This window comes from Elephas maximus, chromosome 5 (genome assembly GCF_024166365.1).
Source record: "Elephas maximus indicus isolate mEleMax1 chromosome 5, mEleMax1 primary haplotype, whole genome shotgun sequence".
Taxonomy (NCBI): Eukaryota; Metazoa; Chordata; class Mammalia; order Proboscidea; family Elephantidae; genus Elephas; species Elephas maximus.
The window spans coordinates 27,579,791-27,606,521 of NC_064823.1; the positions used below are offsets into that span (position 1 = coordinate 27,579,791).

The 26,731-nt window shown below is 40.9% G+C and overlaps 2 protein-coding genes across 2 annotated transcripts in view; both read left to right on the forward strand.

Annotated features, from left to right (window-relative positions):
• Nucleotides 1-26,731, forward strand: part of LOC126076821 (mitotic spindle assembly checkpoint protein MAD2A) — a 118,356-nt gene that overhangs the window by 45,420 nt on the left and 46,205 nt on the right. The gene's annotated exons all lie outside the window — the stretch shown is intronic.
• Nucleotides 1-26,731, forward strand: part of LOC126077501 (rho GTPase-activating protein 20-like) — a 147,851-nt gene that overhangs the window by 16,566 nt on the left and 104,554 nt on the right. The window contains exons 7-14 of the mRNA XM_049887045.1: nt 3,457-3,526; nt 6,086-6,152; nt 8,468-8,656; nt 11,370-11,548; nt 13,521-13,682; nt 16,863-16,972; nt 19,014-19,203; nt 20,550-20,673. Of these exons, the coding sequence (XP_049743002.1) occupies nt 3,457-3,526; nt 6,086-6,152; nt 8,468-8,656; nt 11,370-11,548; nt 13,521-13,682; nt 16,863-16,972; nt 19,014-19,203; nt 20,550-20,673 (1,091 nt within the window). The remainder of the gene's footprint in view (nt 1-3,456; nt 3,527-6,085; nt 6,153-8,467; nt 8,657-11,369; nt 11,549-13,520; nt 13,683-16,862; nt 16,973-19,013; nt 19,204-20,549; nt 20,674-26,731) is intronic.

A 26,731-nucleotide genomic window follows, 5' to 3' on the forward strand; every position in this document is an offset into this window, starting at 1 on the left:
CTTTCACCATAGCTGTTTAATCTGTATGCTGAACAAATAATCCGAGAAGCTGGACTATATGAAGAAGAACAGGGCATCGGGATTGGAGGAAGACTCATTAACAACCTGCGTTATGCAGATGACACAACCTTTCTTGCTGAAAGTGAGGAGGGCTTGAAGCACTTACTAATGAATATCAAAGACCACAGCCTTCAGTATGGTTTACACCTCAACATGAAGAAAACAAATATCCTCCCAGCTGGACCAAAGAACAACATCATGATAAACGGAGAAAAGATTGAAGTTGCCAAGGATTTCATTTTACTTGAATCCACAATCAACAGCCATGGAAGCAGCAGTGAAGAAATCAAAAGATGCATTGGCAAATCTGCTGCACAGGACCACTTCAAAGTGTTGAAGAGCAAAAATGCAACCCTGAAGACTAAGGTGCGCCTGACTCGTGCCATGGTATTTTCAATCACTTCATATGCATGTGAAAGCTGGACAATGAATACGGGAGACTAAAGAAGAGTTGACGCCTTTGAATTGTTGTGTTGGCGAAGAATATTGAATATACCAGGGACTGCCAAACGAACGAACAAATCTGCCTCGGAAGAAGTGCGGCCAGAATGTTCCTTAGAGGCAAGGCTGGCGGGACTGTGTCTTACATACTTTGGACATATTGTCAGGAGGGATCAGTCCCTGGAGAAGGACATCATGCTTGGCAGAGTACAGGGTCAGTGGAAAAGAAAAGGTCAATGAAGTGAATTGACACAGAGGCTGCAACAGTGAGCTCAAGCATAACAGTGATTGTAAGGATGGCGCAGGACCGGGCAGTGTTTCGTTCTGTTGTGCGTACGGTTGCAATGAGTCGGAAGCGACTCAACGGCACCTAACAACAACAGCAACAACATTGAGCAGAGTTCTAATAGCTGCTCTTTGTCTCATGATTTGAATATCTGGGTCATTTGAGAGTTTACCTCAGTCTTTCAGACTTGGTCAAATTTTCCTGGTTCTTCATAGGTCAAGTAACACTTTAGCTCCTAGAACAAAATAGCCATATTTGCATTTTTTTAATTAAATCATGCAAAAGGTTTTTTAAAAAATTATTATTTGTTTACAAAGATGTATTTGTTAGAGTGTATCTGATTTATTTAGAAAGAGCAGCAGCAGGAAGAAATATACAGGTCCGAGGAATTATTGTTTTGAACAGGTGTGTTCCTTATGCTAAGAAAAACCATTATCTCACAAATGAAATAAATTAGGGAGGGATTATTAGCATTTCAAAAGAAATTTTCTACTTTACAAAAGATTTCATGGGAGAATTCCTTTCAATTAGATGGAAGGGTTTTCAGATATTTTAAGAAACAGCAGAACCTTTACTTCTAATGAAATACCAAGCTAAACCCTCATGTGTGAAACCTTCTAGGCACTTTAGCAATGGTTGCTGTTACTGGGTGACATTAAGTTGGTTCCCAGTCATAGCGACCCCATGTACAACAGAAAGAAACACTGCCCGGTCCTGAGCCATCCTCACAATCATTATGTTTGAGCCCATTGTTGCAGCCATTGTGTCAGTCTATCTTGTTGGGATCTTCTTTTTCACTGAACTTCTCCTTTACCAAACATGATGTCCTTCCCCAGGGACTGGTCCCTCCTGATAACATGTCCACAGTACATGAGACGAAGTCTCACCATCCTTGCTTCTAAGGATCATTCTGGTTGTACTTCTTCCAAGACGCATTTGTTTATTCTTCTGGCAATCTATGGTGTATTCAGTATTCCTCACCAACAGCATAATTCAAAGGCATCAGTTCTTTGGTATTCCTTATTCATTGTCCAACTTTTGCATGCATATGAGGCAACTGAAAATCCCATAGCTTGGATCAGGCACACCTTAGTCTTTAAAGTGGTATCTTTGCTTTTTCACACTTTAAAGAGGTCTTTTGCAACAGATTTGCCCAATGCAATATATCATTTGATTTCTTGAGTGCTGCTTCTATGGGCATTGATTGTGGATCCAAGTAAGGGGGAATCCTCGATAACTTCAGTATTTTCTCCATTTAGAATGATAAACATCATGGTAAACTTTAGCAATAGGAAGTCCTAATGCCCCTGATTCTGGGTCCCTGAGCTCTACTTCTGGGCTGTGAGACACTTTTTCAGAATCCTTGGGGCTACATCAGTGCATTTCTGATGGTTTTGTTTCTGAAAATTGAATTAACAAACAACTTTCAGGGCCATCTGTCATATCAAGAAATTGGCTCCTAAGGAAAAAAAAAAAAAGGACAAATGATGAATTATGAAAGGGTTTCCTTTAGCTTTGTTTTTAATATCATTTTTGTGTCAATGCCTATGAGTATCCACTTCGGCTGCTTATCTGTCCTCTTTAAGCCCTGTTTACCGGAAGACATAGCCCTCAGTGTGGACTTATGTGCTAATACTGTAAAACCTATGTGCATATCTTGGTTACATGGCATAATCCTATTTTTAAATAATGTCTCTTAGAATTCAAAGAGTTGAACAGATATCATCCCAGAATCCTCAGAGTCCCTTTCAGGTTGTTTTCTGCAAATTGTCCCGTGCTCTTATGGATCAATATCTCGATGTGAGGTGTAGTTGAGAGCTATTACAGATACCCCGTTCACTGGCAGAGTTGGAACAGAACTTAGATTTCTAAAATTTTCAGTCTTGTTTCAAACCATTGGTTTTATTTTATTTTTTTAATTCTATTGTATTTTCAATGGTATTCAACAATAAAAACGTCAGTAGCCACTGTGCATGACTTAGAAAATGGCGACTGAATAGTCTTTTGAAAACATTTTTTATAGCCAGTTCTTATTGTGATGTTACCATAACTGTGGGTGAAGTGCAAATCAATAAAGCCAGACTGTAAAAACAGAACTCAGGAAGAGAGAGAAAGGGTCCAAATCTCTCCATTTGAAATCGTCCCTTCCATATGGAAATATTGTTGAGGGGCTGAGGACCAGTCCGTGTGCCCTCTCTGAATTCTCAATCTTTCTCTTTTTTAAGCCATTATGTTCATGTGCCACACATCCTTTATTTTAGAAGAAATAGGTGTTTTATTGAAATGCTTTCTGCTGCCTTCATATTTAAAACAAAAAACCAAAGCCCACTGGGTTCGAGTCAATTCTAACTCATAGTGACCCTATAGGACAGAGTAGATCTGCCCCATAGGGTTCCACATAACACCTGGCGGATCTGAACTGCCGAGCTTTTTGGTTAGCAGCCATTGCTCTTAACCACTGTGCCACCGGGGTTTCCTTCATATCTAAAGGAATGAAAAATAAAATTATACTTAAGGATCTATGCTCTACATGTGCTTTACTTTGTCAGTGTCTGAAATCAAGCTTTGCATTTAGAATATGGATAACAATTTGCAATCATTATTTACAGAGCTGTTTTAAAATTCTTTACTTACAAATGTAGTTTTTATTTCATTTTTCAGCCTATAAGTTTAACAGTAACAAATTCAGATACAACCAATGACATTATCGACAAGTCACTACCAATGCTCGGAATAACTGTAAGTTACCTGCAAACAATTTTTAGTTAAGAATAAACTTGGATTTTTGAGAGTTGCGTGTGTGTGTGTATGAAATACAACTCCTTTCATAAGGCAGCTGATTGTTATAGATACCTAAGGCATATTTTGTCCTCCAGAATTTAGAAATTGAAAGCCTCGAAACTCTGATATTACTTTCTACACAGGTGCTGTTCTTATACTCCAATTTTAAATTCCATGTCACCTTGAAGTCATAGAATAATTAAATTGAACTATAGTTTTAGAGTGCTATTAACAGCATGTATTTTTACTGTATATATTGTATATATAAAAGACCAAAAACCCCTTGCCATCAAGTCGATTCCGACTCACAGCAAGTGTATAGGAAAGAGTAGAACTGTCCCATAGAGTTTCCAAGCAGCAGCTGATGAATTTGAACTGCTGACGTTTTGGTTAGCAGCTGAGCTCTTACCCACTGAGCCACGAGACCTCCATTATATATGTATACAACAAAATTTTTATAAGATTTTTAGTGAGATAGTTGTAACCTCCTCCGCCTTACCTGTTCTTTCTGAACCTCCTTTCCTGGTTCTTTCCCTCCCGTACCTCATTTATCCTAATTGTCACTCTAGGACTGAAACTCAGTATGATGGATCCTACAGGACGTGTTTTGTAGTAAATTTTGATGTAAAGAACCCACGGCTAGAAGTCATAGCCCCTGACTGCAGGTCCTGAGGATGAGATGACTGATGCCTCTAATGAGTTGCTAATGAGGGAGACAAGTTCTGAACGAGACTATGAATTTAGGAGCATTTGTGTGCCCACCACTCTCATCCTTGTTTTGCTTTTAGTGTCTGCTTCTTTATATTTTGATGGGGCTGACCTAAGTTAATGAAATTTTTTTCATGGAAGAGGTAGGCATGTTTGAGGATGAGGGTGAGGTTGGGGAAAAGGAAAGAGTAATTGTAAGAGTCTCCTGCTATATGAACACCACACAATTGAGAACTATTATTAAAGAGAGTGACATTCAGGTGGATAGAAACTGTAGAAAGGACTTGGATATCATGGCTCCTTAAATAATGTAGAAATATGAAAATGCCTTGCTATTGTGGCGTGACGTGATTGTAAGACTTGTAATTAAACTCAGCCTGACCTACTGATATAATACCAAACCAAAAACCAAACTCATTACCTTCAAGTGAATTCCGACTCATAGAGACTCCATGAGTGATATAATACAGCCCCTGAAAAGCCAGAATTTGGCTTATGGAATCAATGATTTCTTTACTAGAGAAATTTAATAATACATTTAAAATAAAATTGAATTTATATTCACTCAGTAAATCAGATACCTCTGCACCTTTATGATATACATGCCCAGAAAAAGAAAACTTAAATCTTGGAAAGAGTGAGTAGCTTTAGGTGTAGAGTAGATTGATCAGTGATACACTTCATTTTATTTCACGTTTTAATTTTCCTTTGCTTGAAGTCATCAGTTTCACCAGACAAGAAAGAATTTCTACTTTACTAAAAAATCAGCGTTACTTGCCTCTGCCTGTTCTATGGGATTCCAACATAGTGCTCCCAGCCCCTACCTTAAAAGAAAAGACTTTTGTTAGATCTTATTTCCTATTTGAAATACAATTTTGAGCAAATTTAGCTGAGAGAGTATGCAAGTGTGTGTGTATGTGTGTACGTGCATACACATACATGTGCTTGTGATAGCCTCCATAGCTGGGACCCTCCTTCATATAGGCAAGGCCATGATATCTTACCAGGAGTCAAGGGCAGGCATATGAACTATCACCAACAACTCCATTACCTTTTTCTGGAGGACTGTAAAATAATTCAGCACAGTGTGTATGATTGAGATGTGGTTGCTTCAAGGGTGCTTTCTAGTATTGCTGGGCAGTAACTGCTGGGATAATAGTTCTCTGCATCTGGCCTGATCTCCAGCTTCGCATCCTTTATCCTTCTTGCTCCAGAATGGAGCTTGTCCAAACCAAAGCCAGTGGACTGACTTCACTCTGCCCATCTCCTCAAGGTCTTTGGGTATTTGTCTGCCTGCTCAAGGCAGCTGAACTTGAGATGTTTTTCAAGTTTTCCTTTGCTCAGACATAGTCACGGCAGGCTGTGTGTCTCTCTGAGCAGCACACTTGTCTGGGCAGAGACAAATGAAGACAAAGCCTAAGGTTCTCCAAGGAGTCCAGAGACAGCAGGACTGTCAAGAAGAGATTAGACTTTTCTTTCTTAGTGAAGGAACCTAAATATGATTTCATATCCATGGGCCACAGATAAAGTGAAGGACTGATTGCATTGTTGTTCCATAGATCCCCGGCCTATCAGAAGGGACAAAGGAGGAATCTGGAGTAGTCTACTGGGTGCTGGGAGAGGGACGGGTTGCTGAAATCACAACTGCTAACTCAAAAACTGTGGCCGAGTGCATGGACTTACAGTATTTACAGTGGTCCCAATTCTTTTTCTTTTTGAAAACATAGAAATGTTAAAGAAATGTGCCCTCTTTCAAGTACCTACTGTGAAAGAATTGTTGTGACTTTTTTTTTTTTTTTGGTCTCCAAGGGCTCTAAGAGTGATTACCAGTTGCGGGTCAGTTCTGGCAAGAAAGAGGCCCCATTCCCACTCATTGGTAAGTGGCAGGGAACTCTAAGACGGGGTTGACTGGATTCAAAATTATAACTCTGAAGTCTGCAAGTATTGATTGTTTGGCCTTAAGTTTAAATATCCTTTGTAGTAAAAACTTCTCACAATATCCATTCATATATTTGATAAATAAATTATGAAGCTTTACTCTATCCCAGGGAATAAATAATAACATCTCTTCATTCAGCAGCTTGTGGTCAAGTTGGGGAGAAAAATGTGAATTTTTCCTCTCTGCTTTTTCACTTGACATACAGCCCTGTCTTGATAAACCTCTCCTTATTTTTTATGAAAGTAATACAGATTGAAATTTCTTTTCCCCATACATCATATTTTATATTCCATTCTGGAATTATTCTGTTCCATGTTCTGACTACGAAGTAGCCTCTGTGTTGTAAGCATCCTCTAAAATGCAGCAGGTCTCTCTGTCCAACTACAAGTACTTACTGAACACCTGCTCAGCGCCCAGAGCTTCTCTCAGCATCACAGGCGAACTGAGATAAGCACATCTAGATTCCTGAAGGCCTCACTGGACGACTGACCTGCACTTTGCCATTTTAGATTTTACAGGCTGAGTTTTCCAACATTTATTCTCAAAATTATTGATAAATAGATTACACCTCTCCTGAAATAGTTATTAGAACCATTTAGGTAAAAAAAAAAAAAAAAAAAAACTTCTTGGATTAGCAAGTTGATTTAGTGTGGTCAAAAGAAATAGAGCAAATAAAATAAGGGAAGGGACAGGTTCTGTAGCAGAGCTTGCCATGGGGCGATGGTGATAACTGATTGCCGCTAGAAATCCTGTGGGGTGTTCCCTCTTATCTACATTATCTTCTAAATTCTTTCCACCATCCAGGATGTTTCCAAGCGATCTGAATAATCTAAAAACCAAGTTTTTTAGGACTCACAGAGTGCATGTTCTCCATCTCAGAATATAACAAATCAAGTACACAGCTGAGGACCAAAATCCTGTTTCATATTTTGTATTAACGTCAGCATCTTTGTCAAAGTCATTGTGCAATAAAATACATGAATAAAAATCAGACTAATACTTCAAATATATTTATTTAATAAAATGTGTTCATTTAGATGAAATCAATGTAGATGGTAACTTCTAAGCTTAGAACAGCTTCAGGCACCACTGCTGACTCTGTGGAGTCTAAATCTTCCGTCATTTACGAGGGTCCTTTAACAGCCATTCTGTACATGGATTTTCATGTGCTTTTAACTTTTTTTTTTTTTTCACTTCTTAGTTGTGGATTAGCTCCTGGTTACCCTGATGAATTTGTTTTATTTTGTTGCTCTCATGGAAGCTTCTTTGTGGCTTAGTTCCTGTTATGAACAGAGCATTCGTATTGTATTTATACCAGGAGAAACGGAAAGGCAAGAGCTCACCACCTTACAGTCAGTCAGAACTAGAAGAAAGGGAGTGTTTCCTCTCTTCTTAAAAAGCTCACTCTATGTTGCAGCGCAGGGTCTCTGAGAATTCGATGGAGAGGAAGCCATTGGAAGCATGAAAGAGCAAAAGATATCATTTGGCTCTCAACACCTAATGACTGAGGGTTCCGTTTCTCTGTGTAAACACTGTTTTGTAGTTGGCTTCTGGGCTTCCAATACTCTGCAGCCTTACTTCTAATTCTGCCTGTGAGGGCCACCCTCACTCCAGCGGGGGGGTGGGGGAGGGGGAGAGGAGGTAAGCATAAAGGCAACTCTACCTGCTGCTCTGGCTATAGCATTAATGAAATGTAATGAAATACCTGTTAAATGGACATACGTGTTCGAGAAGAGTGATCCTAGTGAGTCTTGACACGTATCATCCAATTATTTAAAGAACATTAACTGCCAATGTTTATTAATATATTTACTTTGTTACTCTGATCTGTATACATCTGTGTAATATTGATGTTAAGTGCTTTAAATGATGAATTTAGGCTGGGGTGGTGGTCAGGTAATTTGCCTAAGATGCTCAGATCTAGTTAGTTTCTAGGCAGAAACTAGAGGGCTTTAAATATTCTCAGATGGAAACATAGTAAAAGTCAACATGGTGTAGTGCTCAAACTGATCTCTACTTTCCAATCAGGTAACATATTTTAAAGACTATTTTCTCTTTACATTTTTTAAACACCTTTCTTGGGCCCCTGCTTTGTGCACGGTCTCCGCCTTGAGAGCACACACAGGAGACACAGCCTTCTTTATCCCCGAGGCCCAGCACGCCAGTGTGGTACACGTGGGTGCCGTAAGGTAGCTTTGATCACACCCATCACCAGTCGGCCTGAATCTGTATGTACATGTTTCTCTGTATAGGACATGAACATCCCTATGGAATAATAATGAGCCATCTTCAAGCCACTGCACTCCTGCCACACCGCCTAAGGGGCTCCATATCTCCATCTACTCTCCAGGAGTCCGTCTTACTGGAGCAGCCATTCCCAGAGATGGGAGGTCCGTTCGTCCTAAAGCCCAGGCGCCCACTGAGGAGCCAGGAGCAGAAAAGTGAGTCCCTCCCCTCCTGCAGGTGTCTTCTCTCAACTCATGTCTCCATTCCTAGAAACAAAATCATAACACAGAGCTGATTCTCCATGCCAGGGAGAAGGGCAGTGTAGGCAAGGATCCAATCTTCACCAAGAATGAGACTGAGAGAAATGCCAAGGGTCTGTCCTCAAGAGCCAACTCACTTCTAGAAAGCTTCTTTTCATTCCTCCAGGTAGTAGTAGTTCCCTTCTCTGTATCCCCAGGGCCCTTCATGCATATTTTAAGTATGTGTGTACATATCTGTGTGTCTTATTAGAATATGGGCTTCTTAAGGCCTGGAAAGCCATGTTTTCCCCAGCTCAGGGCTTTCCTCAGGATCTAGGCCACAGCAGAAGGGGATTTATGACTGCTTAGCTTAGACACACAAGGAATGGAAGAGTGGAGTAGAAGAGTTTCGGAGCTGAACTGGAATCTATTCTGAGCTTGGGCTGAAGTGGCCTCTAAGTTCTACCTCCACAGCGAGCCATGAGGCCAAGCTCACTTTCCCTGTGTGCTTCTGAGCGAGGACTAGACTGGAGCAGGACCAAGTGTATATGGTTGGGGGCTTTTTAATCTTCCTTCTTACCATTCTTTTTCCTATCATTCCTGTATTTTCTCATTAGTATTTCTCTTTTTGAAGAAAATGTATTATTAATTTGAGGAATAGTGTGGCCAGAATGGAATTCCCACTTAAAGTGTTTTTATTTTTATGATAGTTATTCTATAAGCACAAAGTTTTACACATTTTATTTTTTAATATTCATACCCTATTTACAAGCATGAGGTAACACTACTCCAATCTTGCCAGGACCGTTGAAGAAAGGCTAGGTTTCTATAAAGTTAGCTTCTTCAATATCTCATAGTTTTTATGACAATAGCACTTATTTTCATTGGTCCCAGAGCAACATGAACTCTTACACAAGATAGTGTACATAACAAAAGGTCCGTCTAAGCCCCAAAGTCCTTTTGAGAAAGTACAGAACTCAGTTTATACTTTGCCTTCTGTTTATGTCACAGAGTAGCTTTATATATAGCTTTAAATCAAATGAGTCAGAATCGATCGACGGCACTGGGTTTAAATCAAGGGATAGAGCAATGTTCTTAAGAGGTATTAAAGCTAAATAACTGAATACATTTGGATAGTTTTAGAAATAATAAAATCAGGTCAAGGGTAGGAAAACCAGGCCGAGTACAACTACTTCACCTACATATTCACCTATACATTGAACATTTGCACATGTTGACATTGCTGGATGTATAGAAATCCCTTCCTGGATTGAGGAATGTGTTTGTTTTCCTTGAGACTTTTAAAACGATGGAGTGTGAATGTTAGGGCAGGAAGAAAGAGTCTTAGTTAGGTGGAATGGTGGCAATCCTTCATGACTGCATACCCTCTGGAGGGTGCTAAGCCAAATGGAGAAGGGGATGGGGTCTGCTTTCAGAGGAGGAGACTGATGTCTTGATTGCCTTGGGCCCTCTGAGTGAGGAAAATCATTCTTAACAAGGTTACTATGTGCTGTGCCTTGTGCTGAGGAGTACATTATACATTTCATCCATTTTAGTACTCAGTTCCATGAGATGTCATGTTAAAGTTGAGGAACCTGAAGTTCAAAGAGATTGAGTAATTTGTTCCCGTACCTGGCAGAACCCTGTGATCCAGCACCAGAAGTACCGCACCTAAGGTTATACTTGTCACATCCTAGAAAAGCCAAGTCAATGGGCATTTAAGGATATTTGGTGAAATGTTGCTCATCTGTTTATCCTCCCACAACTTGGCTCGTCTATGGACTCTTTTAGCATCTGGTTCTAAGCAGCTTAAGAAAATATTAGGATATCTTATCAGGAAACATTCATAGCTGAGTAGTAGAAAAGACCTCTCTGAACTCAGGTTTCATTGCTGACCACCTGGTCTTAGAAAAGCTCTTCTTGTTCAGCATTCCTTTGACAGGGACTGTTGGGTAGCTAAAAATCATCTCTGGGTAGCATGGGTCGGTGTTACAAGAAACAAGGCCACCTGAGTTCTCATCACACAGCCAGCATTTAAAGGTGACTTCCCAAGAACGCTGTCCTCAGGGGGAGGCACATCGTCCATGGAACTGCCTGAGGGTTGTGGCCCCTTGGAGTGAAGGAGTTATAGGCTGCCCAGGAGCTGGGGTCAGGGAGGTTGAGTCATGAAGGGCAGATCTTTTTGATAAGAAAAAGTTCACAATAGTCAGGCACTCACTCAAAAAGCCAAAGAGGAAATCTAGAGGGGGGAGACTTACCGTAAAGGTAGGTGATTATCAAACTCTACTTGATTTTGATACCACTCTTTTTAGCTTATGAAATGGGATCTGATCCTCATGGATCGTATTTAACATCAGTGAACTTGTACCACCACGCATTCGGTGCCTCAGGAGGCACTGCAACAGGAGCAGATAGCACCTGTAGGAAGTGTCACCTCCAGAAGAATTGAACCTGAGTCTGATCAAGCCTCTGGATGTAACTATCCATTTATAGAATAAGGGAAAACAGAACAAGTTACCACCACGAGGATGTGATCCACCTGCCCAGGACGGGGGAAATTCTACACACTGAATGACTCCCTTTCTCTCTCTTCTAGCCCTAGGAAACAACATGCTCTGCAAATGGAAACAGTGGAAATAAGTTTAAGTGAATTAATCTACTACTTCTAACAAGCTCACTTCTTCCTTAGATGCAGGCCAGAAGACAGGTGAAAAGAAATGGCCTATGGTGAACTGGGCCTTTCGGCGGAACCCCAGCACTTGCCAGGACAACGTGTGCAGGGCTCTACCATCCCCCGAGCCAGGGAAGCTCTTTGGGGTTTCACTCAAAGATGTTTGTCCCAGTGATGACCTGCCCACTCCTCTCCGGGTAGGTCTCCTTTTGGCCTTCTGTGGCCCCTCTGAGCAGGGAGACTGAGGAAGAGAAAGCTCTGCAAGCCCATGTGTTCTCATCCAAATCTATTTCTAAGTGGAGAAAGCACTAGACAGCCCCTGGCTTTGGCTGAGAAGCTTTGTTATATTCTTTCAAAGAATACAAATTTGACTTAGTTATTGCAGAATCCTAAGGTAGACACAGAGAAAAAGGTAATTTTTCCATTCCAGTAGTTTCAGCAAAGACCCACATATGTCTGCTCAGATAAGTCAGAACGTGCTCTGTGTTTACCAGTCTCTGAAGCAGAGGTTCCACCTCCTTTCACATTCTCCTTTCAGCTCCTTCCTTGAACTCTCAGCTTTCCCTTAGTTGCTTCTTCAGCTGAGACTACTCAATCTTACAACTCAAAATATTTCAGATGGTGTTTGATTTAATATTTCAGATAGCGTTTGCTTTTATTTCAAGTGCATAAGCTTAAGACTACAAGACTTACCCTCTGGCATATACCAATATCTTAATCCTTATAGAATAAGTCAAACGAAAGCCACAAAGTTTAGCTTGTGTTGTCTCAAAGTAGTGTATTAAACCATCAGTGTTTACAGTTATTGAGTATCTAGTATCCCTCCAGGGGCTATACTAGTGCTTCACATGCTTGATGTGAAGAAAATCATCATCTTAAGGGCATGCTGGGTACCACCCCAAACCCTGCAACTTTCACGGAAAATTTGGGGTCCTTATCATTATCATCAGAGAGCCCTGGAATTGCAGTGGTTAAGACCTGGGTTGCTAACCTAAAGGTTGGCAGTTGGATTCCACTGGCGGGTCCTTGGAAACCCTATGGGGCAGTTCTACTCTGTGCTATAGGATTGTTGGGAGTTGGAATTGTCCCAGGACAACTGGTTTGTTTTGGTTTGTGATTATCATCATCCCCATTTCATAAACGAGATAAACGAAAGCTTTAATATAGGTAAGTACTGTACTTTCCCCAAGGTCACACAGTGAATAGGTGGTAAAATACATTTCAATGCCACAGATTACCTGACTCCAACACCTATTATCTTTCTACACTGCAAGCAGAGGCCTAGCTGGAGGTAGGGGGAGTTGGGCAGGTAGGGTGCCTGTCCTGTGCTCTGACTGTGTGCCCTGGGCACCACTTGAGGAAGGGTGCCAGAACAGTTTCTATTGGCCACCAGTTTCCATGGCCAGCTGGGAGAGATCACTGAGAGATTTAACACTAATTGCCCTAGGCACTGCTTTCCCTAGATAGGCCCCTGACTGCAAGCAAGAGACATAAAGATAGAGAAAAAGGAAATGAAAAAGTAAGAAACCAAACTAAACCATTGCTATCAAGTCAATTCTGACTCATAGCAACCCTACAGGACAGAGTAGAAGTGCCCCATAGTGTTTCCAAGGAGCGCATGGAAGATTTGAACTGCCGACCTTTTGGTTACCAGCAGTAGCACTTTACCACTACGCCACCAGGTTTTCCAGAAAGTGCTGAGAGGATTTATTTGGAGAAGGCTATCTGGAGGAGAAGGTTTTTGAGCCTGATTTTGAAAGAGGAGAGGAAATACAAGAAGTAGGAATGGGGGATACGGTTGCTTAAAAGGGATAAGCAAATGGGGAAAGAATGGTGAGCTAGGACGGGGTGATGTAACAGAAGTCTTAAAGTAGACAGAGAAGTTTGATTTAGAAGTGTAAATTAACTGAAAAAGAAAATCTGAATAAAACAAGTGTTTGAAGTGTTTCAGTGTAGAAATGTAGAGTGGACCAATGAATAGAAAATATATTTAGAGACGCCAAAAAAAAAAAAAAAAAACCTAAAAACCTAAAGAATTTACTTGAGTCCTTCCAGTTTGAGCACCATACTCTCCTGTAGCCTAGTTTCGGATGCCAACAAGGACAAGCTTGTGCTGAGGCCTGTGTGTATGAAATTCTGCATATTGTCTTTTCCATTCCTTCCCCCCAGGATATGCTTTTCTTTCTTAACCAAAAAGGGCCTCTGACAGAGGGCATCTTCAGAATATCGGCCAGTGTCAGAGCATGTGGAGCCCTCAAGCAGAAACTAAACTCAGGAGAGAAGGTGAATTGGGAGGATGAGTCGGTTTTGGTAGTAGCATCTGTCTTAAAGGTAAGGAAGGTTCTAGCATTATCTTCACACAGTGTAGCTGTATAGAAATATGATTGGCTTCCTTCTTCATGATTGGCAAAGAGCCATAGTAGGTATAATACAGTCAGAATTTGAAAATCTGAAAAACATTACAGAAAGGTAAGGAAACTGCTGTGGGTGTTAAAAGCACCTGTCTGTATGCCACGTGCAAAAAAATTTAATAAATAAAAATTTGAAAGCACGCACTTACACATACACACAAGCATCCTACTTTTGAAGAGCTCCTCACCGGAAATGATGGCAAAGTTTCCAAAAGAAATTTCTTTTTAAACTTTTGAAAATAATGACAAAAATTTCCCATAGTAAGGAAATTTTTACCTTATGATGAGTCCAAAAATACTCAGTCCATGAGACTAGAGGGACCCCAGAGGTCACGGTCCCCAGACCCTCTGTTAGCCCAAGACTGAACCATTCTCCAAGCCAACTTCAGACAGGGATAGGACGGGATTATAGGACAGAAAATGATTCTGGTGAGGAGTGAGCTTCCTGGCCCAAGCAGACACATGAAACTATGTGGGCAGCTCCTGTCTGGAGGCAACGTGAGAAGGCAGAGTGGGACAGGAGCTCGTTGAATACATACAGAAAATACAGGGTGCAGAGGAGGAGTGTGCTGTACTCATTAGGGGAAGAGCAACTAGAAGGACATAGCAAGGTGTGTATAAGTTTTTGTATGAGAGACTGACTTGATTTGTAAACTCACTTAAACTAGAAGAAAATAAAATGAATAAATAAATGCTCAGTCAGGCCACCAACAGCTCCACTGGTTTTATCATCATTCCTTCCCGTTCTCTTAATGCCTTTCACTTTAAAAGTGCCATAGGAATGATGCTACCATTGGGCCTTCTTTCATCTTGACCACCTTCGGCATTCTTTGTTAATACGTGTTGTGCTTAACCTGCCACGTGGTAACCTGCTCTTCTCAAATGCCTTGCTCTTCACATCCTTAGAGATGCCTCACATATTCTGAAAATAGAATCTACATCCAAGACCAACTTTAAGCAAAGTGTTGATCCCAGAACAGCCTCTGCAGGTCTGCTTCAGGGCTCTGGTCCCCAGCATGGCGGAGATACAAGGAAGGCAGTGTAAAAACAGGGCCCAGGGCCTCCAACTCAGGCTGAGGCATAAAGGTCAAAAGTGCCTTGCCCTAGACATAAGTAAAGAAGAGTTTTCTGTATTCCCTTTCCAGTCAAGTGGCCAGGTGCCCATTTAATATTACTTCACGAGTTTATTTACAATCAAATCTGTCTTGGTAAAGGGGACATCATATATGCATCAGTAAATGGACGTTTCTTGCAAACCTGTGTCTTGGTCCATATGAAAATATATAGCAACAAATGTTCTATCACTAGTGTGTACCTGCTTTTCTGTAACACCCTCCTGTCCACTAGCTTTTAACATGTAGGTTAGCATAAATTAGCCAGCCCCCAGATCAAAAGGCTTTGGCCCCTTACTGTGAGACTTTCACCAAGACAGTATGCGGAATTCTGCATGTACCAACAGCCTAAGCTGAATTTTTGCCCTATTGTTATTTTGTGAGTTCGGTGTTTGGTCTCCTTGGGATCCTTACAGGGCACTGGTAATGGAAGAAGGGACATGCTTCTGTTCAGGCAGTGCCCTGTTGGAAGGATGCAGAGGAAGCAAGGTCACCATTGCTCTAATGAGTGGAGGGTGGGAAGGACTTGGGAAACTGACTTTGTCCGTTTTCTTCACAGCTAAGTCCTCAGAACGCAAAGCAGAGCCTGACACACACAGGACCTCAGTAAATATAAGAAAGAGTGAATGATTTCCAGATTGTCATCATGATAGTTGCCCTGAGGCATTTCCTGTAGTAGCTGCTATTAAGTGAAGTCTCCTGGCACAGTGGTTCAGAGCTAAGGCGTGTTATGACTGCTAACCATAAAGATTGGCAGTTAGAATCCACCAGCTGCTCCTTGGAAACCCTGTGGAGCAGTTCTTCTGTGTCCTATACGGTCACTATGAGTCCAAATGGACTCAAAGACAATGTTTTGTTGTTGTTGTTGTTGTGGGGGTGTTGGGTGAGTGTTCGTCCTATTTATTTAGTGAGACCACTGGCAGAAAGATGTGACTTTGAAGCTAGCAAGGTGATCTGACGTTTTCCCCTTGTTATCACACTAAAATTAAGCTTAATAAATTTTAATAGGCCCAACTGTATGATATTAAGACAGATTTTCCAGGTCACCACTTAGGAAGCTGGCCTGTGGACGCCTGTGGCTCTAGTACTCAGAGGCCTGAAGTTTTGCTGTATCTAAACTTTGATCATTTCTTTCTGTTTTGGAACATTTTACTTCCCAAAGAAACTAACCCCCCAGAAAATATGATATCCTGTCCCACCTTTCCAATTAAGGCGAGGAGCCCTGGTGGCACAATCATTAAGCACTCAGCTCCTAACGGAAAGGTCAGTGGTTTGAACCACCAGCCGCTCCTCGGGAGAAAAGGCCTGGCGGTCTGATCCCATAAAGATTACAGCCTAGGAAACCCTATGAGGCAGTTCTCTTCTGTCACATAGGGTCACTATGATGAGTCTGAATCCACTCAGGGGTGCACAGAAACAACAAAAACCCTTAAAGAGATGAAAAAGGAAGCTTTTATGAGAGGAGGTTTTTCCAAGAAGCACATGTATCTCAAGTTAGAAGACCTGCTCCTGTTTTATGTGTGTGTGTGTGTGTGTGTGCCTGTATTTGTGTGTGTGGTGTTTGTTTCAGAACTTTTCTTGCCAGGAATTAAGAATACCATGGTTGAAATAGATCATCAAAATGTGTATGTATCTCTTTTGAAGAAAATAATAGGATTTAGGATGTTTATCACCAGGCCTTGTAATTTGCACCAGTTGGCTAAACTGTACATAAGCAGATTTCAGAAGATAGAAAGGGGCTTTACCTTTATTCCCATCACAGCCCAGACTCTGCTTTGATGCCACTAGTTTTAGTTGGAGAAAATCCAAACACCTGCTTATGGGTGTGCAAGTCAGCAAAGAGGTGGAGCCGAGCTCTGTGGATGTCACAGTGTGGGTGGCTATGAAGGAAGTGGGGACCAAACTGAATTTTTCAACTAAATGTGATCTCTATCATTTGTCTAATACACGTTTGCCCTAAGAATAATATTATTTTTCATCTATTTTAGGATTTTTTTAGAAACATCCAGGAAAGTGTATTTTCCTCTGGTCTGTATTATCAATGGCTTACTGTTATTGATGAAGGGAATGAGGAGGAGAAAATAACTGGAATCCAGAGGTAATGATGCAGTCATTACCCAGCTCTGTCCATGCCTCAAAAATACAACCAACACACTCTCAGGAAAAAATAGCTTCTATTGTACAACTTTGCCCACTAAACAAGGACCACTGCCAAGGGGTTTCATGTGGTCACAGCCATGGAGGCCAGTTTAAAAGTAGATGCCTACGTTGCTGCTGTCACCAAGTTACTGTTTTTCTCCTCACCTTACTAATGCGGGTCCGTTGACCATTGTGCACCTTCTGAATATTTGAAATTAATAGGAGATGAAATCTGTTAGTCCAAGAGAGGTGGTAGAGGCCAACTCTGACAGCGTTATTATTTAAATTTCTCAAATATTTAATTAACCAGAAAGTCTTGTTATGCTCAGGAAGTAAATTTAATGAAGCATTTCTGTATGCATTCATGCCTGCAACTCTGCTAGTCTCTCGGCACACAGAGGTGAAGGACCTAATCCCTCACCTGAAGAAACTCAAGGCTGGTGGAGGAGAGAAGTAGATAAACTGAAGTGTCATCAGTGCTATAAAAGGGACACTCAGAGGTTCTGGGGGAACATGGTGGAGTGATAATTAGCTTCCTACAAGACTCAGAGAGAACAGAAGGTCAAATTGCAAAGTCAAGACATGATGACAAAGAATTCCAGCTCTATGCCCATGCAAATAGAAATTTCTGGCAGGACTCATTATGAATGTTATGTGCAACATAGCAGAATAGGAAAAAAGTACTCAGTAACTCCATTTCCTAAGCTTTCCTTCTATGAAAAACCCTAGAATTCCAATAGTATGTAGTATGTGTATATGCCTGTTGAGAACAATTCTTTTTTCGCGACTTGCAAATGTTATGAATTATCGCCTTCACAATACTTTTGGTGAACCCCCTTTTAGCAATAGAACATAGTATTTGCATTGAAGAGTTAGAAACTAAGGAACAGCGTGAAAGTCACCAAAAAACAAGGCGATGGAACAAAATACCACCTCTATTTCTCTTATAGTTTAGAGAAGACCATTTGAGTACAGTGAGCACCAAGTCCTGTAGCTCTCTGTTGTGCATGTTACCAACTGCACTCCTATTACGCTTTAGAGGAGACGGTTCGGGTACACCAAGTATCACATCCCATAGCTTGTTGCTGCTGCTAGTATAAAACCTGTGTACTTCACACTACTTTAAGGGTGTATCATCAGTCCGTAGTACTCAGAGCTGGGCTCCCTGTTGCTGGTGCCGTTTTGGTGGCCATATATTCTCCAAGTTGCAGCATCTTGGTATAAAAAAAAAAGTAAAACTCTGAATATGAACTGAGAAACAGTTCCAATGCATGATTAGAAAAAAAAAATTAATCACAAATATTAGAACATTGAAAATTATACTCTTGTAAAGTTGTAGAAGAAAGCGGTACCATTGAGATTGATTTGGAATAAAATTGACCTTGGATGCTGCTGAGCAGAGCAGATCTCAGAACGTACTTATACGTCTTAGTAGATAAGATTTGAACTTTTATCATCAGGCGGCGTGTTTTTCGTTGTTACCTTGGAAATAAAGGGAGTATTTTCAATGCAATTGCTGTTTAATTTCATCAGTAACTTTTGTGAGTGTTAATTGAGCACATTCTGGAATGTTATGGGGTTTGTGTGTACTAAATTTATATTAAATTCTACATTAATAAGATTAGTCCAAGTGAAACACGGAAACCCTGTGGCATAGTGGCTGAGTGCCATAGCTGTTAACCAAAGGGTCGGCAGTTCGAATCCACCAGGTGCTCCTTGGAAATGCTATGAGGCGGTTCTGCTCTGTCTTATAGGGTCGATATGAGTTGGAATAGACTCGACAGCAACAGGTTTTGGTTTTTTTTGTTGTTGTTGTTATACACATGGTAGTGGTTTCTGGGAAATATTGCAGGCAGCATTTTTTATGAGACAGAGTTCTACATTCTTTTACGTTTTTCATTGGGTTATGGACATTGTGGACAAATAAAATGTCTTGTCTCTCTCCTTATTTACAAATTCTTAAAGAAATGACTTAAGAGTGTGTTTTTCTGTATTTCAAGGCTTTTAGACCAACTTCCAAAAGCCAATGTTGTTCTCCTGCGATACCTTTTTGGGGCTTTACACAACATTGAACAACATTCTGCATCGAATCAGATGACTGCATATAATTTATCAGTCTGTATCGCCCCAAGCATCCTTTGGTCTTCTACTTCCTGCAGCCCAGGACTGGAAAATGAATTGACAAAAAAGGTAATCCTATTTCTCCTTTTTATGCCTTTGGGGCCCGAGTCCTCACTTCCAACTTGAAAATCAGGTTGTTATCTAAAGGACCATTTTTTAAAAGTGTACACTTTAATCCTACTCTTCTGGGATGGCAGAGTCATTTGTCTTATCATGGTGGGGTATGGGAAGGTAGGTCGTTAAGTGGGAAATTGAGAGCAGCTGAGTCACTTCTTTCCCATTCAGGACACTAAATATAAGACTGACTGAACCATAAACCAAAACCCATTGCCATCAAGTGGATTCCGACTTAACAGCAACCCTATAGGAAAGAGTAGAACTGCCCCATAGGGTTTCCAAGGAGTGGCTGGTGAATTTGAAGTGCTGACGTTTTGGTTAGCAGCGTGTTGTTTAACCAGTGTGCCACCAGGGCTCTGACCAAACCATAGAAAGATAAAAAAGTGGTGTGATATGATAGAAAAAACCTGGGCTTTGAAGTTAGACAAGCCAAGCTTCAACTCTCAACCTTACCATTGCTGGATGTGTAACCTTGGGCAAAGTCTCCAAGCCAGCCCCCTCATCTAAACATTGGTAGTTCTGACAGCACCGAGCTCATCTAGGCATTGCTTGCAGTTGTGCCCATGCACATCCCAGGGGACCAGGCAATATGAGCACCCTTGGTTCCACACACACTAGACTTCTGCCAGCACTGGCCCACTCAGAAATACTTGGCTGCCCTTTTATGTCTGCTATTGGGGTGAAGAAACTAGTAAAAGATTCCAGAACATCCTAAGGGAGCAGCAGGGTGTCTAATAAGATCACAATTTCCCCCTAGCACCCCCACAGAGCAAGCCTAAGGCAAGACAATGCTTGGGGAAGGACAGCAGTTCGACAGACAGACAGATTTTTCTACCCCACTGCCCCATTCCTTCACAGTCAGCCCACAGAGAAATTCCACTTCTCACGGTTAAGATACTTCTTCACTTAAGAAGTGAATTTCATGAATTTTCATGTATCGGATGCTTTATAAGTTGAATAACATCTTTACCCCCAACACCATATGTGGGTAATTTAAAAATTATCTGAATGTTAACTGTGTAGCCATTGGTATAAAAATATTAACCATTAAGCCAGGGACACAAATTTCATGTTTATTTCACTGATTAAGTGCATTTTTAACGTCTTTGCCCAAACTACTCTTGAAAGTATCACAGTTTCTTAGAGAAAACTAGTTTATTTGCTTTCACATCAACTCTGAATTTGTCTCAGAATTCTTTCACATTTTGGTTAGATTCAGGGTGCCTATATGAAATGTGATTTATAACTTTGTCATATTAAAAAAAACAAAACAACATTTTTGCCATTTTGTGTTCCAGATTTCTCTTGTACAATTTGTTATCAAAAATTGCTTGAACATATTTGGAAAAGACATCACTTCCCTCTTGGAGGAAAGCTCAATGATCACAACAATGAGTTGTGATTGTTCAGAGAAGGCTTCAGGTACTGTGAATAATTTAATGGCTTTTCTAAGAGAGAGTGAGCCTGGTAGGAGTCATGGGTGACGCCGAGACGGCAACTGCCCTGGAGCCCACAGCACGACCCAGGACAATGAAGCTGGGCCTCGGGGTCTTCTCACTGCTTCTCCAGAAGGGTGGCTCATGGATAGGGGGAGAGAGCACGCTGTTGTGAGATCAGAGAAAAGACCAAGTCCACGATGTCAAGAAGTTGCTAGTGCAGCTTGTAACAGCATCAGGACAGAGCATGGTAGGATACAGTGGTCTGGAGACTTTTTCAAACAAAACTTTAAATGGAACCCTGATAGATCTAACAGATGCGCTCTGGTTGAAACCAAAGTGAGGGGCCAAGAGCATTGCCTGTTTTATTTCTCCCCCTTTTCTTGCTCCGTGTCCCTGAGGTACCTCAGGGATCCAGTGCTCTTTGAAACAGTTTGAAAACAACCAGCATCACTGAGAAAAAAAGGACTTGATGTCAAACAGCCTATTCAGAGTGTGAACCCCTGCCCCACTGTTAGCAGTTCTGTCATCCGTGGCCAGTTTTTCCATCTCAGCCTCAAATTCTTAATCTCTAAAATTCAGATAAAAATGGTATCTAAATCTCAGGATATTTGTGAGGATTAAATAAGATAATGATGTCAAGTGAATTTGTAAAAAAGACAACAATGGAGTAGTAGAGATTTCTCTGAGGCCAGGCTCAGTAGCTAGCATTATTTGAGTCTAGCTAATCATAGCTAAGGGGCCCCTGGGTGGTGCAAACAATTAAGCACCCTGCTACTAACCGAAAAGTTGGCAGCTCAAACCTGCTCAGAGATGCCTTGGAAGAAAGGCCTGGCGATCTCCTTCCAAAAGGTCACCGTCATGAAAACCCTACGGAGCACAGTTCTGTTCTGCAACACCTGGGGTCACCATGAGTCAGAATTGTCTCAATAACACCTGGACATCATAGCTAACTGCCAGCAGCCCATTTTACAAGGTGGATTTTAGATTCAGAACCAGTATCATGTATCATGCGTCCCTTCATATTTTTGCTATTTATTGTTTGTATGATATGTATTTCAGTGCTCTGAGGAAATCTTTAAGAAAGTCCATTTTATCAGGAACTGAGATGAGTCTAGTATCTGAGAATATGTTTATGCCAAGACAACTTTTTTTTTTCTCATTCAGAAGTAACAACGGAGCAGCCTCTCGAATCCAAGCCGATAAGAGTTATACTAATTTACAGAAAGAGACAACTGCGGGATTCTGCCCAGGCCCCGTCTGACGTGGACCAACCACCTGTCACCATTTTCTGAGTCCCTGAAGATTAGAACAGCCATAATCGTATTGGACTCTTCCATATCACTCCTATCTATAAGACACCACTGAGAGCTGTTGTGTTTTCCAAAATGTTTGTAGGGCTTTGCTGAATTTGTATTTTATGGGATTTTTTTCCAAAATGTAAAGGTGTACAACTAATGAGGACAGGAAAAAACCTCAGGGTAATGCTTATCTCTGTGAAAGAAGGAAGGGGATGGGATAGGATAAAAGAAATTTCAAGCATATGTGTGTTATTTTATATCTTAAAAGAAAGATTTAAAAATGCTAACATTTTTCATATGCTTTTCACATCATTTTTAAAAATATTGTGATTTTGGAGAAAATTTACATAGAAATTAGGTCCTCATTTAACGATGTCTATACATATTCAATGACATTGGCTTTACTTCTCAGAATGTGTCAGCATTCTCATTATTTCCGTTCTGGTTGTTGTGTTTCCATTAATCTAGCTCCTTGACCCTCCTTACCTTCTCATCCTTGGTCTAGAGTAAATATTAACTGTTAGGTTTCATTCAGGTGGTTGGTTAGAGTAGCACAGTATTCACTGGCGATATTATTTATTGCTATGATCCACTCAGTCTTTGGCTGCTAGGTGACCTCTGGGAATAGTTTGAGTTCCAAGTTTAAAAGGCATCCCAAGGCAATAGTCTCAGGGTTCCTCTAGTCTCTACCAGGTCTGATCTTTTTCTAGGAATTTGAGTTTTGTACTTCTTTTTTTTTTTTTTTCATTCTCTCTGGAACCATCTATTGTGTCCCCGATCAAAATGGTTGATAGTGGTAGCTGTGTACCATCTAGTTCTTCTGGTCTTATGGTAGCAAAGGCTGTGGTTCGTGTGGGACATGGGTCCTATGGATTAATTTCCTTCTTGAGTCTTTGGTTTCTTTCACTCTCCTTTGCTCCAGACCAGAAGAGATCAGGAGTTGTATCTTAGATGGCCACTCACAAGCTTTTAAGGCCCCAAACGCTACTCACCAAACTGGGATGTAGAACATTATCTTTATGTGCTATGTCCTACCAAGTGGCCAGGTTGTCCCCTGAGATTATGATCCTAAGCCCTCAAACTGCTTCACATCATTTTTTAATAAATAAAAAGTTTAGATAGTTTTTATTGCATAAATATCCACAACATACCTATGTTTGCATATGTAAGTAAATAAAGTATTATTGAATGTACCAAGGGCTGCCAAAAGAACAAACAAATCTGTCTTGGAAGAAATACAGCCAGAATGCTCCTTAGAAGCCAGGATGGTGAGACTTGGTCTTTGGACTTGTTATCAGAAGGGATCAGTCCCTGGAGAAGGGATGGATTGACACAGTGGCCACAACAATGGACTCAAGCATAACAACAATTGTGAGGATAGCGCAGACCGGGCAGTGTTTTCTTCTGTTGTGCATAGTGTAACAACAACAAAGTATTATTCAATGAATCAGTAACCTACACAAATTTTTATTATTCTGCAGCTTTTCTTTTAAACCTTAACATGTTTTCTCCATATATGTAGAACTAATTCACTCAGTCTAGTTGTTTTATGGAGTCCCTGAGTGGTAAAAATAGCTACCATGCTTGGCTGCTACCTGAAAGGTTTGGAGGTTTGAGTCTATCCAAAGGTGCCTCAGAAGAAAGGCATGCTGTCTACTTCTGAAAAGTCAATGATTGAAATCCCTGTTAAGCCTTGTTCTACTCTGAAGGACGTGGGTTTGCCAAGATTCCGAGTCAACTCAGTGCTAACTTTTCTCTCTTTTTTTTTTTTTTTTGAGTTTCTATAAGTTGCTAAAAAGCCCTAGTGGTATATTGGTTAAGTATTTGGTGGTAACCCAAGGGTAAGTGGTTTGAATCCACCAACCACTCCACGGGAGAAAGATGTGGCTCACTTATGCCTAATGTATCTCCCTTTTTTATTTTTTTTGTATGTGTACAACTGGCTTATTGAAAAGCCTGATTCACTGGGGTACAGCTATGGAATTGCTTTACTTATTTATTTTTTTCTAATCACTGCCTTTGACTGTGCTGAATCTCCCTTTCTAGTCCTTTAATGATATGCAGGACAGATCTCACAGCTGATTACTTTCACATATTAAACAGTGCAGTTCAGTTCTGTCCACTTATCCCAGTTTAAATTAGCAGTCTCATGGCGTTCCTCTCTGCCAGCTCAGCCCAGTCGTAACTGGAGGAACTTGGATTTAGGAGGGAGCCTCGTCTGCTCTTTTGCTTCTCCTCATCCTGTTATGGTCTTCATCTCTCCTCCAATGTAGTGGATTGGGGTGAGGGTGGGGGTCGTGGAAGCCTTTGGAATCTTCTCTTTACTGACATGAGCTGCGCTTTGATTCACTGAGTTGGCAGGCACCTTTATGTTGGGGGATATAGGTGAATTCTTTGTGAAATGAATGAAAAACTCTGACTTGACTTCTCCTGACCCACCTCCCCATTCCTATCCTTGGTAGTTCAAACCGCATTCTCTTTCTTTTTTTTTAAATTAGTTTTTATGGTTCTTTAAGTGAAAGTTTACAAATCAGGTTAGTCTCTCATACAAAAATGTATATACACCTTCCTAGACACTCCTACCTGCTCTCCCTCTAATGAGATAGCACAATTCTTCCCTCCACTCTCTCTTCTTATGTCCATTTGGGTAGCTTCTGGCCCCCTCTGCCTTCTCATCTCCCCTCCAGACAGGAGATGCCAACATAGTCTCATGTGTCTACTTGATCCAAGAAGCTCGTTCTTCACCACTATCATTTTCCATCCCATACACCAGTCCCATCCCTATCTGAAGAGTTCACTTTGGGAATGGTTCCTGTCTTGGGCTAACAGAAGGTCTAGGAACCATGGCCTTCTAGTCCCAGTCTGACCATTAAGTAGGGTCTTTTTCTGAGAATTTGGGGTCTGCATCCCGCTGCTCTCCTGCTCCTTCAGGGGTTCTCTGTTCTGTTCCCTGTCAAGGCAGTCATCGGTTGTGGCTGGGTACCATCTAGTTCTGCTCTCAGGCTGATGTAAAAACCAAAGCCAAACCCAGTGCCGTCGAGTCAATTCTGACTCATGGCGACGCTATAGGACAGAGTAGAACTGCCCCATAGAGTTTCCAAGGAGCGCCTGGCAGATTCGAACTGCTGACTCTTTGGTTAGCAGCTGTAGTGCTTAACCACTATGCCACCAGGCTGATGTAGTCTCTGGTTTATGTGGTCCTTTCTGTCTCTTAGGCTCATCATTACCTTGTGTCTTTGGTGTTCTTCCTTCTTCCTTGTTCCAGGTGGGTTGAGACCAATTGATGCATCGTAGATGGACACTTGCTAGCGTTTAAGACCTCAAACACAACTCTCCAAAATGGGATGCAGAATGTTTTCTTAATAGGTTTTATTATGCCAATTGGTTTAGATATCCCCTGAAACCATGGTCCGCAAACCCTCACCCCTGCTATTCTGGCCTTTGAAGCGTTCAGTTTATTCAGGAAACTTCTTTGCTTTTGGTTTAGTTCAGTTGTGTTGACCTCTCCTGTATTGTGTATTATCTTTCCCTTCACCTAAAATAAAGCATATCTACTACCTAATTACTGAAAACCCCTCTACCTCCCTTCCTCCCTCCCCCCTCTCCTAACCATCAAAGAATATTTTCTTCTGTGTTTAAACTATTTCTCCTGTTCTTATGATAGTACTCTTATACACAGTTTGTCCTTTTGCAACTAATTTCACTCAGCATAATGTCTTCTAGATTTCTCCATGTTATGAAACGTTTCATGGATTCATCATTGTTCTTTATCGATGCGTAGTATTCCATTGTGTGAATATACCATAATTTATTTATCCATTCTTCTGCTGATGATCACCTTGGTTGCTTCCAACTTTTTGCTATTGTAAACAGTGCTGCAATGAACATGAGTGTACATATATCTGTTCGAGCAAAGGCTCTTATTTCTCTAGGATGTATTCCAAGGAGTGGGATTTCTGGATCATATGGTAGTTCAATCTCTAATTTTTTAAGTGCCAAATCCATTTCCAAAGTGTTTGTACCATTTTACATTCCCACCTGCAATGTATCAGTGTTCCAGTCTCTCCACAACCTCTCCAGCATTTATTAGTATGTGTTCTTTGGATCAATGCCAGCTTTGTTGAAGTGAGACGGAATCTCGCTGTAGTTTTGATTTGCATTTCTCTAATGGCTAATGATCGTGAGCCTTTCCTCATGTATCTGATAGCAGCCTGAATCTCTTCTTTAGTGAAGTGCCTGTTCATAGCCTTTGCCCATTTTTTCATATGGTTGTCTTTTTGTGGTTGAGTTTTAGCAGAATCGTAGGTTTTAGCAGGCACAGATCGGAAATGTCATAGCTAAAAACTTTTTCCCAGTCTCTAGGTAGTCTTTTTGCACTTTTGGTAAAGTCTTTGGATGAGCATAGGTGTTTGATTTTTAGGAACTCCCAGTTATCTGGCTTTTCTTCTGCATTTTTATTCTTGTTTCGTATACTGTTTCTGCCAGGTATTAGGGCTCCTAATGTTGTCCCTATTTTTCCTTCCATGATCATTATCATTTTAGATTTTATGTTTAGATCTTTGATCCATTTCGAGTATATTTTTGTGCATGGTGTGAGGTATGGGTCTTGTTTCATTGTTTTGCACGTGGATATCCAGTCATGCCAGCACCATTTGTTAAAAAGACTGTCTTTTCCCCAATTAACCTACTTTGGGCCTTTTTCAAATATCATTTGCTCATATGTGGATAGATTTATATCTGGAT